This window comes from Dysidea avara, chromosome 2 (assembly GCF_963678975.1).
Source record: "Dysidea avara chromosome 2, odDysAvar1.4, whole genome shotgun sequence".
Taxonomy (NCBI): Eukaryota; Metazoa; Porifera; class Demospongiae; order Dictyoceratida; family Dysideidae; genus Dysidea; species Dysidea avara.
The window spans coordinates 21,921,061-21,939,225 of record NC_089273.1 but is presented as its reverse complement, the minus strand read 5'-3'; the positions used below and the strand labels follow the sequence as shown (position 1 = coordinate 21,939,225).

General features: G+C 37.6%; 5 protein-coding genes across 9 annotated transcripts in view; 3 read left to right on the top strand and 2 right to left on the bottom strand.

Moving 5' to 3' along the window:
• The first annotated feature begins 1,289 nt into the window (after window positions 1-1,289).
• On the top strand, window positions 1,290-4,301 carry LOC136246849 (uncharacterized). Its single transcript, XM_066038451.1, has 2 exons — window positions 1,290-1,691; window positions 3,570-4,301. Exons 1-2 carry the CDS (start codon window positions 1,364-1,366, stop codon window positions 4,145-4,147), a joined length of 906 nt encoding a protein of 301 aa, XP_065894523.1. The 5' UTR covers window positions 1,290-1,363; the 3' UTR covers window positions 4,148-4,301.
• Window positions 4,302-6,625: 2,324 nt separating this feature from the next.
• LOC136246844 (zona pellucida sperm-binding protein 3 receptor-like) overlaps window positions 6,626-18,165 on the top strand; it is a 69,731-nt gene continuing 58,191 nt past the window's right edge. Inside the window, exon 1 of one of the 3 annotated variants that reach the window (XM_066038440.1) lies at window positions 6,626-6,776. The gene's annotated coding sequence lies outside the window, so the exon portion shown is untranslated. Of the gene's footprint in view, window positions 6,777-16,972; window positions 17,074-18,165 lie in introns of those variants that run through there. The other 2 variants (XM_066038437.1, XM_066038438.1) reach the window with 2 other exon arrangements.
• LOC136246847 (serine/threonine-protein kinase Nek6-like) lies at window positions 7,533-11,809 on the top strand. Of its 2 annotated transcripts, none has more exons than XM_066038448.1 (8): window positions 7,533-8,902; window positions 8,959-9,100; window positions 9,433-9,738; window positions 9,798-9,990; window positions 10,809-10,977; window positions 11,030-11,147; window positions 11,196-11,318; window positions 11,370-11,809. In XM_066038448.1, exons 2-8 carry the CDS (start codon window positions 9,065-9,067, stop codon window positions 11,748-11,750), a joined length of 1,326 nt encoding a protein of 441 aa, XP_065894520.1. In that variant the 5' UTR covers window positions 7,533-8,902; window positions 8,959-9,064; the 3' UTR covers window positions 11,751-11,809. The 2 variants fall into 2 exon arrangements, with proteins under 2 accessions (XP_065894520.1, XP_065894519.1); XM_066038447.1 differs by having other exon boundaries at window positions 8,956-9,100.
• LOC136246848 (uncharacterized) lies at window positions 11,602-17,720 on the bottom strand. Of its 2 annotated transcripts, none has more exons than XM_066038449.1 (10): window positions 17,270-17,720; window positions 17,135-17,220; window positions 13,680-13,773; window positions 13,552-13,631; window positions 13,395-13,492; window positions 13,215-13,351; window positions 12,342-12,407; window positions 12,248-12,294; window positions 12,058-12,203; window positions 11,602-12,004 (listed from the first exon to the last, which is right to left on the bottom strand). In XM_066038449.1, exons 1-10 carry the CDS (start codon window positions 17,501-17,503, stop codon window positions 11,805-11,807), a joined length of 1,188 nt encoding a protein of 395 aa, XP_065894521.1. In that variant the 5' UTR covers window positions 17,504-17,720; the 3' UTR covers window positions 11,602-11,804. The 2 variants fall into 2 exon arrangements, with proteins under 2 accessions (XP_065894521.1, XP_065894522.1); XM_066038450.1 differs by having other exon boundaries at window positions 13,215-13,332; window positions 13,395-13,427.
• LOC136246850 (uncharacterized) lies at window positions 15,629-16,640 on the bottom strand. The gene is made up of 2 exons (XM_066038452.1): window positions 16,058-16,640; window positions 15,629-16,006 (listed from the first exon to the last, which is right to left on the bottom strand). The coding sequence occupies exons 1-2, from the start codon at window positions 16,608-16,610 to the stop codon at window positions 15,699-15,701; spliced, it is 861 nt and encodes a 286-aa protein (XP_065894524.1). The 5' UTR covers window positions 16,611-16,640; the 3' UTR covers window positions 15,629-15,698.

The following is an 18,165-nucleotide window of genomic DNA, read 5'->3' as shown; positions in this document are numbered from 1 at the left end:
CGAGGATGTAGCTTCACACATATCTAACTAACTTCAACAGATCTTTACTGATGAATTAACGTGGCTCCACATATGCCTACAGACAGTATCACATAATCCTAGTAAGTGGGAGTGGCTCACCAAAAAGCTGGTATGTTGCAAGACTAGACTATGACTCAAACAGTAGCAACAGATTAGTGGGCATGGAGCTACATAAGTCTGCAGACAGTAACTGACATTGCTTCATTCACACAGACAGACTGTATCACATCTAGTCAAATAGTAGCACAGTGAAGGCTATGGATTTTGATTTGTGGAATTTTGCTTGTCAGGAACATCTATATACATCAGTAACTTAATACAGTATCTGTATTATTACTATTGCTTGGAAAAGTTGTATTGTGTCACATAAGTATTGCTACATGTAGTTAGTATACACTAGAGTATATACCCGAATACTAAAATTCATCTTGTACTAGAGAGTAAAGCATGGTTGAAGCCTTACAATCCTGCATGTACGTACTCAATTATCAAGGATGCATGCCATCTAATCTGCTAATTAAGGAATCACGGAAAGCCAATTACCTTACATGTCTTTGGAAGAAAAATGGTAGAATATGTACATGTCAAAATATACATACAAAAGTATATACATTAACTTATAGCAACAGGATAATATTTTCCATACAGAAACTCACATCAGACAAGTAATCTCGTTTTTGATAATGAGACATGTTGTGTTTGTAAGGTCAAAGTAATATCACTGTAGAACAGATGATATAACACATAAAGCTACTGGCAAATATTTGATAAATACAATACAAAGTAGAGTACACATCTCTATGAGCCATCAATCTAACCATGATATACACACATTAGCTACTGTAATTGCTATTTCTCTTTGCACGTGAAATCATGGTGAATTATGTATATTGAATAAAAAATTTACACCACTTCAGTATTATCTCGGTCCCTTTTCTGTTTCACTTTACAAGTCATTTAAGTCTAAGCCCTTGCAATCATTGTTAGGTCAGGTAATCCTATAAGGCTACAGCACATGTTGCTGCCAGACCTTCAATGCTGGTCACTGTAAAGCATTAATAATAATAATCTGAAACAAATTTCAACCAAGCAATCAATATTACTATTAAACAAATTTTACTATCTCAGATCACAACTCTATCACAGATTCATGTCCACAACTCTATAGAATTGTGGTTTTGACTGTTGTTGTTGGTATAGTTACCAAGCAACACTTACTGTTTAGTAAGTAGTAAACAACTTCTGTGGATATAAATATCACCCCATAATTGAATAAGTTTAGTTCAGTGTCTATAATACAAAGAGTATTGGTAGTCATTATTGCTGCATTAGCCTAACAACTATGCTTTTGTGGGGGGTAGTAGTATTTGGACTAATTTTAGGAGCTAAGGTAATCCCCATGGAAGGAGCTAATGAAAACCCCTATGAAGGAGCTAATGAAACCCCCATGGAAGGACCTAATGCAATCACCATTGAAGAACTTAAACAAAAGCTTCAAGAACTTGAAAACAGATTAGCTGCTACAGAAAAGCAGTTAGGAGGACTTGAAGAGCTTGAAAACAGAACAGAAAAGCAGTTAGGAGGACTTCAAGATCTTGAAAACAGAGTAGCTGCTACAGAAAAGCAGTTAGAATATGGAGGAAAGCGTTTTGGAAAATTATTAGAATTAAGTAAGTGTCACACGACATATGCAAAAATACATAATATTTCTAATTAAACTAGTGCAGTTCTCACAGGTCCCTAGTGAAATAGCACTCACAGTACAATTAAGAAGTAATTTTTGGGTGCAAAAGTTGTATATTGCCACTTTGAGGTGAAGTATTCAACATCTACATATGCACAAAGGAGAAAGGGTACATGCTGCATTATGGGAGATAAAGTTGTGCTAAGTACACAGGGACTAGTTGTGTCAATTCAAGGGGAGAGTGAGACAAGGATCGGTCCAAAACAGCTTATCTTAACTTGTCAACTATACATTTTGCAACTACCATAAACCAAGATTATTTGTGCAGTTGGGATGCAAACTGTTTCTTCATAACTGTAATCTTTACAACATGCAGTAGTGATTCATCGTTAGTGTATAAATTAGTTTCAAAATGTAACCGGGCCTGCAAAATAGGGCATGTGGGCATAAACTACATCCGATCACATAACAGGTCATATCTCAGTTCTGAGATGGAATATTTTCATTCTGTAACTTGCAATCTAAAGCCAACTAAACATTTAATAAGTGCTGAAAATTGCATGGCCAAGCTACGATGGAATACAAAGTTATGACACATCAAAGTGTGAAAAAGTAGGCAATTTTCATGTGCCCACATGCCCTAATTTTGCAGGCCCAGTCACAACTGTTATCTATATAGGTAGTCTTCAATTCTCCTTAAATTAAGGAGGAAAAGTTTACAAAGTGTACACATTTTTTTTATTCTGCTGGTATTGTCATGATAAAAGTACTGTCACTTTTACAAGACGTAATTATTTATTCATTAGTAAACAATATAAATCGTAGTATGGCATATCATTTTGATGTTGAACTATAGCCTCAAAGTGATAAATATTGGCCTCAACAAAATTCATTTTAAATGCCTCAGCCAAAATGTTACATTCTTAGCAAAAGGAAGCTCATGCAAGCAATGTAAGCCCCTTAGTTCCAACACTGAGAGACCAGTTAAACTATACAATAAAGTAGACAATTTGGCCATGCAGCAGTAGTATGTATTGTTTAGTGAACCCTGATTTTGGCAGTAAAATGGTGAGCAAGAGTTTGCACTATCAGTGCTAATTTCAAATAAGAATCAGCTACTATATAGAATGTTGCTGTGAATCAGGATATTCGTCATAAGGTACAAAAAATAAACACATCAGAGGTGTCAAAAAATATATATAATTAACATTCAGAGCTCAGCTAGAGCAATATGCATGTTTGTAAAATGTGTACAGTGTACGTAGCTTTGCTCAACATGATTATAGTATATCGCATTTGTGACAAATAAACACATTCTATCTTGCACATTGTATTGGCAATAATACAATTGCTGCAAATAACTTTTGACATAATAACCACAGTGTATCACTAATGATACATGTTTACTGTTTACCATATTATTATTTTTAGTAAAAATGGCTTCTCAGACTTCACGTCAGACAACTCTATAGATAGTGGTTGACCACTTGTTGTTGCACCTTTCCAAGTAATAACATGTCTCTATGTAGTAAACAACAACTGAGCATATAAAGCCAATCTGAGTTAGTTCATTTGGTGTTTCACATCTAGAGATATTGCAATCATTATTACTATACTAGAGTTGTGCTTTGTAGCTATCAGCACAATAGTAGCTGAACTTCGTATATATATATATGAGTTAAGGTAATCACTAACTTGAGCACCACCTTGAGAAAAGAAGAATAAGAGGGCAATACGCTACCAAACAATGCCACTCAGTAATTATTTATTATACTACAGTATCTAGCTACATGCATGTCATAAAATGTATAAATTTTGTATATTATACAAACTATAATAGCACTTTGTATTGTTACTTGTACAGGTGAAGTACCATTAAAAGATCGGGACTACATTAAACTGCAGTTTTTGGGTGCAAAGGATGCTTGGCTTGGCTGTCCTAGTACTTTTAACGGTGTTTGTGACATACGGACGTGTCCAAACTATGGACAGTATCGCTACTTTGATGGAAGATGTTATGGAGAAGATTTTCAGATAATCAATGAAGGTCTCGACTTGAGCCCAATTAAGTCAGGTCAACGCATTCGAATTCGCTATCTTCATGAGCAAAACACATGGCTTTCATGTCGAGAACATGCTAACAACCATTGTAATAAGAAAACTTGCTCAGGGACAACTGCACAAGGAAAAGATTTTACAAATAACAGATGTTGGGGTGAAGTCTTCGTCATTTATGCAAGAGGTAGAAGGAATGGTGATATAATTTATAATGGAGATTTTGTGATGTTATACTATCGACAACTTACACGATATGTGACAATTCAAGAAGAACAGGTATACAGTGATACAAGTCTCAACAATTGTCCTGGTGAAGTTCCACCTGCCTACCTGTCTTATAGCATATGCTCTAAAAACGTCTTTCGCATCTACCGTAAACCATGATATACTAATATGTACATGCTACTAAGACTATATTTACACCTGAAAACATTTACAACTATGCTTTTATTAGTGTCTGCATATACTACATAGCAAGACTATTGAGTTATACATTGTACTACATTTCTTCTATAATGGAGATAGTGCGTGCAGGAAATTACTAAAACATCGCAAAAAAAAGTGACGTTACATCATAAATTCAACTGCGCACATATCCACCTAAGCTATGTGTACTGGTATCAACATAATTATATATAGGCATGTACACTTTGACCATACCATACCAAAAATGATGCACCTCTTGAGTAGCTATATAGTGGTACCATAAATAGGAGCTATAATTTTCACAAATCACAAACAATCACCCTTCAAATAATTATTTAGGTCACCACACATGTAATGCATGAAGTTTGATTGATCAGTCTTACCAACTAGTAGCTGTCTTGCATTACATAATAACTAGGAGACACATGCATTATAGAATTCTAGCTAGCAAAAATCGAAGCAGGATGGTGATCAATGACTGATACAGGTTATCACATGAATATTATGCATTAAACAAACATACTCCTTTGCAGCATATATACGTAACTGCTGATACTCTAATAAATCAATCATAACACTATTTGGGATTGCAGTGATGGCTAGTACTAAATTTTAAATAAGGTAGTAAAATTCAGGACCTAGACCTGCAAGTCCAGTGCATTATTAATATGCCAGTAATCAATAGGCACGAAAATGCTATACAAGAAAAAATATTGTAGTATGTCATCATTATAGCAACTATTGTAAAGTAATCAGTGCAGCCACAACTGTAACAAGATAACCACATACACTGGTCCCTCCATTATCTGGCCATGCATCAATTATCCAAACTGTAGAAGTGACTGTTTTATTAGACTATTTGTGACTGGATCTGCAAGAGCCTCACATGTTAGTGTATTATTTGAATTCCACTTTATTCCATTTTCTTTATCCAGATAGTTAAAGGAATGGTCAGCCAAAGTTTCAGCTCTAAAAGCCAAGAACTTTTGAAGCTACAGTATTACAAAGTGGCAACAACAGAAAGATTGATTTGTACAGTGACAATATGAAAAATAAACTACAAGCACTTGATTAAACGGTCATAACTTACAAACGCAGTCCTCCATGAACAGGCAAATCCATTGCTGGGTAAGTTTTTTTCTCCTAGGTCCTTCCAGGGCTAAGGTGCATGAAAACATCAGGAAAATGTCAGGGAACCACTTGTCCAATGCAAGGCAGACTAACACTCATATCTTTCATCTACTTAGGAGTACTGACATGAAACAAACTCCTCTTGCTTTGGGGAACATGATGCTACCAAGGTGTTTGCCTTTAGCACCTTCCTTCATGGTGAAGCAAGAGCTTTAAAAATTTACAGATATTTTTATGTTTTGCATACATTTTATCCATTAGCATATCAAAACATTTGTCAACTTTTGCTTTTACCATAGATCCTTTACCGTACATTATAAAAATCTGTAACGTAAAATATACGTAAAAATGACACCGTTTATTATACATGGCATCATAACTTCCACATACTTCAATTTATGGAGATCTGGTATGGCTCATCAGAACCCTCAATGGCGAATCGAGTGATATATAGGAGTCTGTGAAGTTACCAAGAGAAAAGCCATGATAGAGCCTTGTATTGCCAAATTACACATTCGGATATGTAATAAAACAGTGGGAAAACCCCATTTTTTCGTATGTTTTATAATGTAACTCGGTATAATAATTGGTTAGGCATTTACTTCAGGTGGATTCTTAATCAACAAGTGTTGACACGTAGAAATGATAAGAAGTTTAGTGAATTTGGTTGAGGGTAACAGGTTGCTTTTGGAGGGTTTTCCCACTAGAGTAATTAAATTTTCCAACATAAATTGCATGGGCGTATATTATGTTGTAATCAATAGTAAATAAATGTCACTATGGTAACACTAGAGCGTTACTTCGGGCGGAATCGTGTAGAGCAATTCAAGGGCTTTAATTTTTTGTATAATGTCCTGTAGAGATTATGAATGCTAATGGTTGCTTTTTTGTATTTTCTGTATTTAGTACAAAATGCATGTATTTTACATAGGACAAGAAATGATGGGTGTCCATATCAAAAATAGCCATTGGATTTACGAATCTAATAAAAATAAGATAAATTTACATATTTTAGTGGGATCCCGCATTTTAGCACACATGATAAGGCTCAAAAACATACTAAACTGAACTCTAGGAAACATAAATCATGATGAAATAGGCTACAACAATCAAGAACAACATCTTCATCAACAATTTAACTCACGTAATAGCTTCAAGGGTGACTCAGTCGTAAATCTTGTAAACAAACTGAAAAAGCAGACCCCAGGAAATAGGCCTCGGTCCAATTCCTACGAAATATTGATGGTTAATCAATATATACAGTATACCCGACCGTACTATGTCATAAATTTTAAGGTGAATTCCCATAGTCTTGGTAACAGGTGAATCCCACAATACATTGCGCATTGGAAAAATTGATGAATCAATGGCGGAAACTGTGAAAAAGCACAATTCGAATACGTATATATCTACTGCTGCTATAAAAGGGGAAATTCATATGGAGCATTCCCAAAAGGTATGTGAGTAATTATCCATCCGTATTAGTTGGTTATCCCTTCGAAATGTTACCAGCGTTTCGAAACTAGTCTAGAATCACGGTCATTTTGCACCATTTTATGCATTTTACGTTTTTGGGGGCGTAGGCTTTTCAATAGTAAAGTACGGTAAAAGTTCTAAACTTTTTGATATGATCAAGGTTTCTCAACCAACTGGTTTGACCAAGCTAAGACTACCAAAATGACATGGGGTTGATTTTTAGCTGTTATATTACATAATTCATAAGAACTAATAGTAAAACTTGATGTTATGTAAAATTTTATTTTGACCACTTCGGTTTACAATTCCCAATAGCAAGTTTTGATATGGTGCATTGTACATTCTATATGGGATTCTTGCAGATCCGGTGACATTTGCCTAAAGTGTATGTTCTATTAGAGTATTTTAACTGTATGTATGGGTCTACATTTATCCAAACTTTTCCGCCATTATTCGAACACACTGACCTAGGACCCAATGAGTTCGGATCATCAAGGGGGTGTCACGTCAGCTCACGTTGTAGGTAGATCTGTGACCGCAGTCAAAGTCTTGACCGGGAAAAATTTCACCTTCACCCTTGACTTGCAGCGTTTATCGTCTTTGACCTGTGACTTAAGCATTTCTTGTCGAACTTTTGACTTGCACTAATTTCTCTATTTTCCTATACGCATCTGCGCTTGTAACCTAGTATAATATTTTCTTAGTGCGTGCTACCAGCAGCTGGGAGAGAAAAATCATTATAATTACGGCGAAATACCTGTTGGAGCTTTAATACATCCTCTTAGAGATCCTTACTTCTTGTGAGTTACATATAATCCCATAAACTTGATAATAGCTACGTATACTTTTCGATTGTGGGTTTCGAACCTTCCATATCATCTTGACCCTTGACCCACTATAAGAGCTATTTAGTGGCCTTGACCGTTGACTTAGAGTTTGACCGCGGTCGCAGATCAACCTACAGCAAGAGCCTGGCTGACACCCCCTTGATCATGGAGAGACCACTAGATGTAAGACTACTACCCAGACTGCTTTACTCTGGCTGACTTTCTAGCTGAAATCCTATGTCACACTCAGCACATACTCTAGTAATAAGCAATCTAGTCTTGGCTCTAGTCTCGTGTTCCCAACCCTTTCAGTACGAACCGGGCCGTGCTCAAGCGTACACCGACCCAACTTTAAATTATACGGTGCTCATGGTAACTGTTGTTGTACGAGTGATCATATACTCCCCACCATCCCACTTTTGTGATACAGCGTTTTCCAAATCCCAACTTCTGACCGACTGAGGTAGGTGGGGCGTACTCTGGCCGTGTACATTGGCATAGGCTGGGTGAATGCATACTCTAAGATTTCCTTTAATATAGACAGCTGCTGCTTGCAACTTTACACGAAAAAATTAAGTGTAGATCAAAGTCCCAGGCCAGTGAAGCCCGGTGAAGCCATGTTAGAGTATATTGACAAAGAAACAAGACAAGAAATAATTTTCAGGCGCTAGTAGCTATCTCTCGATATGAATACAAAGTTACAGAAGCTACTCACCCGTGTCTACTCACTGGCAGTGAAATCGTTGACAAAGTTCAGGGGTAGAATGAGTCAACTCCATCTGCGGTCGACATGGGATTCCTACGGTGGCCGGTTCCGGGAGTTTCTCACTTCTTTTCTCAGTTATTTCCGAGAAATTTCTCAGTTATTTCTCACTTCTCGGTTATTTTCTCACTTATTTCTCAAATATTTCCCATTTCTCACTTATTTTCCCGATTATTTCTCGATTATTTCTCACTTCTCAGTTGTTTTCCCAGTTATTTCTCAGTTACATTTCCCATTTCTCAGTTACATTTCCCATTTCTCAGTTACCTTCTCAGTTATTTCTCAATCGATCACGTGGTTTTGGCGCTTATTGGCGGGAGAAATTAAACCCTCGTGTTATGATGGATGAAGTAAAATTTCTTTATGAGTGTGTGAAAGCAGGAAAACTTTCCAATGCAGAAGCCAAAGAGTTTCTATCTTCTGGTGGGTCGTCTGAGAGTCGAGAACGAGGTCAACAACTGAAAGTCGCAGCGGGGGCTGCAACGGTTCCAGCGGTTCGAAATGAAGCAGATACAGGTACGTATATAACTATTCTGAAGACAATTAGTGGCTAGTTGTTCCTTGTACAGCAGTAGGAGTATTAAGCAAGAAAGCTGATTTGATGGCGAAATACAAAGCGATTCAAAAGGCAAACCGACAAGACAGTTTGAGTTCAGGTAAAAAGGTTGGCGGTATTAGATGAAGTCCACCGCTCGTAGCCCAGTCTTGATGAAGGTAAGTGTTGAATGTATCAAATGAGCTTAGATTCTGGTCTATATGTATACATAATGGTACTTTTGCACTTGTGAATTGTCCATTTACCAGTACTGCATGATTGGTTTAATTTCATGCTGCAATTTTCCCGGACAATGCCCAGCTCCCAAAATAGAATGAACTTTCAACACTTTTACCACCCAATTTGGTACCTCTGCCACTCATTGACCTGCCCTTGAGCTGATTGTTTCAAGACCCAGTCCTGAAATTCATTTCACTTTAATGATCATAATTATAACTGGGGCATAATGGGGTGTACATTCACTCACTGCACGGTGTATTTATTCTTTTAGATTTCCATGGGGGGTATGAAATTCAATGACCTCAAGCAATGTGGGACACGATGCAAGGAATTGGGTCCAATGGTTGCTATTTCACTACGCCCTACAGCTACATATGAAGAGATAGTGGGAATGGCCAAGCAACAATTCTTTGCAGAGTCAAATGCCAGTACTGATGAGGAGAGATATGAGTACTTTTTGGCAGACCCACAAGGTAGTAAACTTATGAACTCGATTGCTGGAAAACCGTGGAGTTTAGCACAGTACATTCATGTCCATGGATACTACCCATCAAAAACTAAAATTTACTGTGTTCAGGTATGTGCACATGGTAAACTACGTATGCACTTTAGTATGGTTGCATGCACACCTTTTAGTGTGACAAAGGTCAAAATGCTTTAGAAGAATATGTAATGAAAAAAGATTCCAACGCAGAAAAGTTTACACACATAGGCAGCAACAAAGACTCCATGAATCATTCATCAGCAGACATATGTGATAAGCGGCCATTAGTCATAGAAGTCAGTGAAGGCGCTCCAGGAAACTTAGAAGTGACAAAGAAAAACAAAGGTATATCCCTGCTAAACGCGTTTGTAATTTTGTGCATGTTAGTATATTGTAGCTATAGTTTGCTGTTTGACTGGATACTGTTAGGCCATCATTATTTCATTCTTTGTTTACTATCACCACCCACATCTGATTATAGATAGTCACACCAAATTTTATAATTATTATTAATGTTGATCACATGGATGCACTATTATGTTAAAGAGTCAATTGCTTAAGGGAGATATGTTATGTATGACTCAATTGTCAAGGTAAATGCACTAGCTATATGTACATAAACATGTACTAGTTGAGTGGTTGGAGTTTCTCCACTCTTGTTAAACAGGCTGCATACCTAGAAGTCTAGTAATGCAGTCACAGACTAAAATAGCTAGAACAATCTAGTGTGCAACTGATTATTGCCCATTAACATCAGTTTGTGCTGCACTAGGTGACGGGAACAAGCAATGTATTAATAATGGCCTAATCACATCTCTGCATATGTGATATCACACTCAGCAATTGAGTATCATAATCCTGGGGTCATCACACAATGGGGGACATGTTAAATGGCTTTTTAAAATTAACTGGCATTGACAACCAGCATGGGTTAGAACACTGTATTTGTGTATTTAAGTACGAGTTGGTAGGTATGCAGTTGCTCTCACAGTAGGATGTTATCAGGCTTGTTATAATAGATTATCTATTTGGCAATACTAAACTTGCAAGTATGAGGGGAACATGGAAGCCTCTTGTGAAAACTGACCAGTACAACTGTTGCATGTAATCATTGATGCACATGCTAATATCACTGTGACAGTCAATCATGTTCTTGCACACAGATCCGTTCTTGTTGTCTGGCACTCAAATCTCACTTGGGAGAAAATTAGGAGAGGGTGGGTTTGGGATGGTGTATTTGTCACATCTAAATGGAACTGAAGTTGCTGTCAAGCAACTTAAACTAGACAAAAGGGCAGATGGAGACCATATGGACGAAGTAAAAGCATTAAGGTAATATTAACTTGAGCTTTATGTGATCAAGATGTTATGCTATGTCAAATAGTGCTCTTCGCCATCCAAACATCGTAGTCTTCATGGGTTACACGTGTGATGACAACAGCATTCAAATTGTGACCAACTATGTTCGTGGGAGTGACTTGTACAAGCTACTGTTCACTGAAGTATGCTAGCTAGTTAACACAATGACTTGTGTATGATTCTGCATGCAGAAAAAGCAGCTAACTGTGAGTAACAGGAACTTCATAGCTGAGCAGATTACCCTAGCCTTGACATATATGCATACTTTGAGCCCTCCAATGATTCACCGGGATATAAAACCATCAAATATACTGGTTAGAATTGCACAATGTCATTTATGTACTAGCTGTTATCATATGTTACAGGTAGAAGAAAGTACACTTCATGTGTACTTAACTGATATGGGTATGGCAAAGGTTAAGTTTAGTTGTTCAACACTCACAGAAGCTCGTTGTGTGGGAACCCCATACTATGCAGCCCCTGAAACCTTCGACGGAGTAGTTGGAAAAGCTTCAGATATATGGTCGTTAGGCATCGTATTGATAGAATTGTATGGCCAGCAACATGCTTGGAGAAATGTCAAGACCAACAACCAGCTAATGATGCAATTATTAACAAAGAAGTTACCAACATACAGCCATTTAGATCAACATGTACAACAAGTATGTGAATCCTGCTTAAAATATGAGCCTAAGCAACGCTCATCTGGGGCTGAAATCTTGCAGTTAATCAGGACATCAAACTAACTTGCCTACTGTTATTACTGTATTTGTGATTATTCAAAGAGATCAACTTTCAATTCAAAGTATTGCTGACTTTAAATGTCTATATAATGCCAGTCCCTCGTCAGCATTAGTGGGACTATTAATTCTAGCTTCAGCCATGAGTAGCTCAGCTAATTCCTTAAACTCAGGTGAAGTAGGCTCTGGTTTCAAGCAGCTGTATTCTTCAGCAGCTTCAATGTCATCATTGTCAATAGGGTGCTTGTATGACCGACAATCTAAAACAGACATAATACAAAACATGATCATTAAAACATATTTGTCACTGAACTGTTTTGATGTGGAAGAAAATACAGAACATCTGGAACTCCCCCTGGGTTCTGTGCACTCTGCCTTATTGTATGTACGTTCCACTCATTTGCTATTATGATTAACTCTTGTTGAATCAGTGACATGAAAGAAAAACGTAAACAGTCCCTATTAAAAGTAGATTTTAAATAAATTCTATCAGTTTAACGAACATTTGAATATCACAAGAGTCATCCAATTCTCCATTAGTCCTTAATTCCTATTAAATTTTATAGATTAATTATTTAATTAGTTGTGTACGTGTACCTTGAAAAAATCCATCCACCAACCAGCACCATTTTTTCGTAGCTGCCCCCACCATGCTTCAATTCGCTAAAATGACAGAAAAATGAAATAACCCATGTTCATTACAAATGGTCACTCAAGTATGTTTACCTCAGTAACTTCCTTTTGGGGATCATTAGCTATACACGTACGTGTTCAATGCAAAAATGATAGCTGGTACGTAGCCAAAATGTGCGTAAAAGAATACTATTTTTCAGGGAAGACAGAATCAGCCTAGTCAGGCTGCTTTTCAGATGTGCCCTGATTACATACTAGGGCTGAGCAATACTACCGTTTTCGCGATATTTTGAAAGTATCGATATCGCGATATTTTGTTATTAACTATCGTGATACCATGCCTGTACATTACTGTCATTAAAAAGCCATTTGTTATGAAGTACTAGGCTCAAGAATCCTTGTAAGTCATAACCTGGTTACCCCTGCAGAGAGGTGTGAACACCATAACATAACTTCAAAGCATGTGTTACAATAACTGTTACTGTAAACATAGTTGACAGTGGCTAGTTTGATGCTACTTTTGAAGACTTCCTGCAGGAATACTGAGGAATACACTATGTAGCACCAGCTATGATTGACATATTTGTAAGTATCGTGAAGTATTCAGTATCGTGAATAGTGGCTTTAGTATCGATCGTGATACTAAAATGGCAGTATCGCTCAGCCCTATTACATACAATTTTAACAGTTGGGTGGATGAATCATCAACATCATCACCTGGGATGAATCATCATTAATTCAAAGGAGAAAATTTTTGAAGAATATTAGTTTGCCCAACACCACCAGCAATCCCCTTGTTTATACCCTAATTATTTCAGGTTCTATTGTACAACTAACCTGGTTTGACGTAGACTTTCCATACATGAAATTTTCACCTCTAAATTGATCATCACAGGACTCTCGTAGAAAAGGCTGAAGAAATGCAACATTGCAATTTTCTGTCCCTCTATCTGATCTGACAATAGTCGGACAGCCTATACTCATGTTAAATACTTACAAGTAGCTAATGACTCATACCTTTTAATGTTCTGACACACTCCAAATAATACCCTGCAATAATATAGGGATCATTATTAGATGGGCTAACATGAAGCCATAAGATTCGACGAGAGTAGCTGCATAAGAATTGTTTTAATGTAATTTTATATACTTCACCATCACATGTACAACTTACCCGTCAATACACCCATGAATGGCAAATCCAAATGGTTTTAGCTTATCATACCCATCCATGTGCCATATAAAATCTGGTCCCTTAAATATTGTGCATATTACATTGCATAATTATTTAAATTCACTTACCTTGCTGTGGTACTCTCTTCTTTTCAATTTATGCTTTTTTCTTTCTAAAGCCCCATCTGGATCATTAACTGCTGATAGCATCATGACAGTGTCTCTAAAACATGTAATAGTAAAATTTATGGAGTACTATATGGGACAAAGAATCTGTCGAGGAGTCATCTAATATTTTTGAACAAAGCCTTATGGTTTTGAAAACAGAGCAAAAAACAATTACTGGGTGTGGAGTCCAAATATATCAATATTTTTGGACTGAGGGAACTAAAATAGGGACCTAATTTTTTCATGACAGGCCCATGTAAATACCCATGTGAGAATTGAAATTTTTGTCACTGACAAGTCAATTCAAAGCTCAACACACTATCAGATTTCAATGTCAGACTTAGTCAGGGATACTAGTCTACTTCTACTTGCTGCTTTTTCCTGTCCCACTGATCTGTACAACCTCAATGGCACTCTGACTACAATGCAGCTTTGTGGTGTTGGACTACACTGATGGGTTAAAACAATGAAACAATTGCAGTGGAAGCTGTCTATAGCGGTCACCACAATTTCTAGGGAGGTGGCTGTTTTATACAGGTGGATAAGTGCATTAACTACTCATTTGGGGAATTGTAGGGTGGGCTTTGTAGAGAGGTGGCCGTTAAGGCAGGTTCCACTGCATTTACATTCATCCTCACATGCATGCATGTAACAAGAGGGCGGCACTCCAATATACACCATTCTCCAATCTCATCCTCAGACAAAGCGGTCAAATCAGCCTTCTTGTCTAAATTCCAGTATATTTTGTGAATATACATTCACATTAAAGTATACACTGAAAAAATAGTCTTTTGTCCTTGACATTTCTCACTTTGATCGAGGACAATTATCAGCGTAGTTGGAGTGCCACCTCCTTGGTATAAACATAGATATAGGCACTTGGAGTTAGTATATCCATAGATAATATATACCTTACCCGGGATTGGAAACCGGACACACTTCAATACAAAAATCGCGAGCCGTCAGCATTGTAATAATTAACACTTTCGCTTTGATATGTAAGGTTTCACCTCGCCGATGGAAGAAAGGAAAAGAACGGGTAGATAAGCTACTAGTTGTGAACATGAAGAGGATTTACCGTGGTGGTAAGAACAATACTGTTGTATTACTTGCATACAATCGTCAAAATTTTGAACAAATAGTGTTTTGACGCGGTTTATGCAAAAAATGGCTTTTTAGTCGTACCCTCGACTTTTGGGGTTCGTAGAGCAGTGTGGGAGCGACATTTTTCGATGTAAACTACACTGTTTGAAAGCTGAGACATTAGCGGACAAAATCATGCAACTTAAAACCCTTAGTTTTACCGTTTATGCCATCAAATTGCAGCGCAACTGCGAAACAAGCGATTTTGAGGTGTTACGTTTTGAGGCCTACAGGTCATTTTCTAAAGGCTACTAACTTTCTTTCTTAAGTATTTCCTGTAATTCATATGTATACAAACAAAATAGGATAGTTTCAAGGCTGCTGACTTGTACTGATGTAGGCGAAATCCTTGAATCTTCAAGTGAATGCAAGTATTTCCTTTTCAGAACTGTTGCTTTATTATTATGCATATATAGCTAGCTATAGTTTGGACTGGATTTTTTTGCAGATGAATGATAGGAGAGGTCACAGAAAGCTTAGACTTCATAGTAACAAACACTGGCAGCCTAAACCTAAGAGGCTACCAGTTTCAATTCCTTTGAGAGATGTGTCAGTGCTGAAGGTGTCTCTGCCACTGTCATTTCAAGTGTCTCTGCCTTTGTTGATGCACCATCAGGTCTTTGGATATTTTGCACAGTAGACTGAAACAGTGTAATGGCATTCCTTCAGGTATAGTGACACAGTGTGTGCAGATGCTTAGCTAAATCATTCCTTTTACAGGGTGGATTGATACAATCCAAAATGCAGAATTGAGAATATTCCAACTGGGTTATTTTGGGTAATCACAAAATAAAGTTGTGTTATGCATAGCATTGCAAATGTTAATAATATAATATACTATAAGCTGCTATCATACAAGTCTCTACGTAAGCTTTTTGACCGCTGTGTACTCTTTTTTGCTGACTGCTTAAATTTCTCCATCCAAAAGCTCGCATATGAAAATCCACGGATAGTCACATAAAGCTGCACTATTTCCTTAAGAAGTGCACTATGTACCTCCTTCTCACCAATCTTGAAATCTGCAGTGGAAATCAACCAATAAAATTCAACATCATCACTGGAGGTAACTTTTTCAACAATCTCCTCTTTTTTTCCAGCTGCTGGGTTGCTACCAAGTAACATTTTTAGGCATTCTCTCACTTCTTCTATTGCAATAAACAATATAAATGTTGTTTCTTTAACATACCATAGCCCACCTCTATCTAGTGCTAATGTCCATTCTTCAGAACTGCCACATTCACTATGTTCTTCGGGTGTGTCCTTTGTTAAAGTCATCAGGCACAATACCATCTCTTCCTTAAGCTCATGTTTACTGCGTTCGATTTTCTTACGTAAATGTCTACAAACATAGCCGGCAGCATAACGAAGAGCATTGCCTTCGCGTTTTGTTACAGCTGGTGCTGGATCAACCTTGGTTTCAGCTGTACACCCTGTCACATGATCACCAATGTATCCCCTGAACAAAATATCAGTTAAATGCTGATACAGGATAGGTGTAGCAGCCACATTAGCAGAGTCCAAAAAATTTACCCAGTCCTCTCGAAATTTCTCTGAAGAGCGCAACAGAAAAAAGTTTCTCCAAAGTTTCTCACGATTGCATGATTTCTTTTTACAAGAGCTCATTGCCTGTTTCAGGTCTTCTGACAATTTCAAAACAAATGTTGTAAAACAGTTATTGTTGGCAGCATCAAGACACCAGTCCAACAGAATCTGTGCCGCTTTTCTTGCTTCAATTGCTTCTGAGGACATTATTTTAACTGAATCATCATTCAATATGCTTCTGAGTGCTTCCACAAAATCATCTTTTGCTTTGGGACCTGCATTGAAAGAAAAAGACAGGTATGGTATAGCATAGTAAGGTATATATTATCTATGGGTATAGCTAATGAATGGCTACATCAACATAACTTGCACACAAACAAGGCCAGGCCAGGCACATCAGTGATTGAATGTTTAAGCTGTAAAAATGCCCAAATTTTGCTACCAGCGCTGGTTGTTTATTGTTAGCTATAATGACAACGAACCAGCATCGTCATTTCCATCGGATTCTCCGCTCTTCTGCTTCGAGCTCTTCTTTCTAGCACGAGTTCCAGCATTCACCATTTTATAAAACACGGACTGAATTACGGAATTACGTTACACTAAACTCGCGATACTACAACGCTGAGTGAACTTGTTGATAGGTGTTGATTGCCTCCGTTTCCAATCCCGGGTAAGGTATATATTATCTATGGTATATCTATGATGTAAGACTTCGCCCAGGTAATACGAACCTTCCCACCCTTAGTTTATGCTTCTGAAGTAAACGCTGATGCAACATTCTATAGCCAAGGTCCCTTCCTGATTCATTTCGTTCCTCCTGTATATAACATTAGTTATAACATTACATGTCACAGTAGCTAGCTAACCTCGACTGCTGCTTGTACTTCTTCTAAGGAAGACTGAACTTCCTCTCCCCGCCGCTTCAAAGCAAGCTTCTTGAGTCTCCATCTTAACTGGTCTGTTAACTCAATCCCATGCTTGGTTGCTAGAAAGCTTCTTATATTTTGGTATGTATATCCTTTCTTAAAATAAAACTGTATCAATTCATCTTCATTCAAGGCGGAACCGCGATGAAGAGCTGCACAGTCCGCAACAGCCATGCAGGCGGAGGTTGCCAGCGTATAGTCGCGTCTGGTACTGTAGCTGGTAGCTGCTAAACACCACTGAAAAGCCAACTGAGAAATGAGAAATAACTGAGAAGGTAACTGAGAAATGGGAAATGTAACTGAGAAATAACTGGGAAAACAACTGAGAAGTGAGAAATAATCGGGAAAATAAGCGAGAAATGGGAAACATTTGAGAAATAAGTGAGAAAATAACCGAGAAGTGAGAAATAAGTGAGAAATTTCTCGGAAATAACTGAGAAATAAGTGAGAAACTCCCGGAACCGGCCACCGTAGATTCCCCTGCCGGGTCCCTGGAGTTTCAAGTGTTACCTCGAGCGAGGCCCCCCCGACCTCGAGCGATCGATTCTAGTACGCACAATATGTTTTCCAGATGGGCACTGGTGGTTCATACAACTGAAGAGGATTGAGCCACGTACTGATCATGAGGTATGCACATCAGTAGCTACCTAGATAGAGCTATAAACTTGAATTTCAATGGTTAGTGTCTTGGTGATGGGTATTCTGTTGATGTACGTATTCGGTGTGCAGTACACTGATTTCAATGCCGTTTTCAATCAGAAGTGACTGTTTTGTTAGACTGTTTTGTTAGACTATTTATATAAGTGTTATTCCGACACTTGTTTAAATGATTTGTC

Excerpts from the sequence above, each read along its gene's own strand:
- LOC136246849 (XM_066038451.1), top strand. The coding sequence starts at position 1,364 with ATGCTTTTGTGGGGGGTAGTAGTATTTGGACTAATTTTAGGAGCTAAG. Across the intron at positions 1,692-3,569 it reads TGGAAAATTATTAGAATTAA|GTGAAGTACCATTAAAAGAT; the intron begins GTAAGTGTCACA and ends TTACTTGTACAG.
- LOC136246850 (XM_066038452.1), bottom strand. The coding sequence starts at position 16,610 with ATGTCCTCAGAAGCAATTGAAGCAAGAAAAGCGGCACAGATTCTGTTG. Across the intron at positions 16,007-16,057 it reads GACATTAGCACTAGATAGAG|AAGAAGTGAGAGAATGCCTA; the intron begins GTGGGCTATGGT and ends TTATTGCAATAG.
- LOC136246848 (XM_066038449.1), bottom strand. The coding sequence starts at position 17,503 with ATGGCTGTTGCGGACTGTGCAGCTCTTCATCGCGGTTCCGCCTTGAAT. Across the intron at positions 13,352-13,394 it reads GTGTGTCAGAACATTAAAAG|GCTGTCCGACTATTGTCAGA; the intron begins GTATGAGTCATT and ends ACATGAGTATAG. Across the intron at positions 12,204-12,247 it reads GACTCTTGTGATATTCAAAT|GGACTGTTTACGTTTTTCTT; the intron begins GTTCGTTAAACT and ends TACTTTTAATAG.
- LOC136246847 (XM_066038448.1), top strand. The coding sequence starts at position 9,065 with ATGAAGTCCACCGCTCGTAGCCCAGTCTTGATGAAG. Across the intron at positions 9,739-9,797 it reads CTAAAATTTACTGTGTTCAG|TGTGACAAAGGTCAAAATGC; the intron begins GTATGTGCACAT and ends CACACCTTTTAG. Across the intron at positions 10,978-11,029 it reads GACGAAGTAAAAGCATTAAG|TGCTCTTCGCCATCCAAACA; the intron begins GTAATATTAACT and ends TATGTCAAATAG.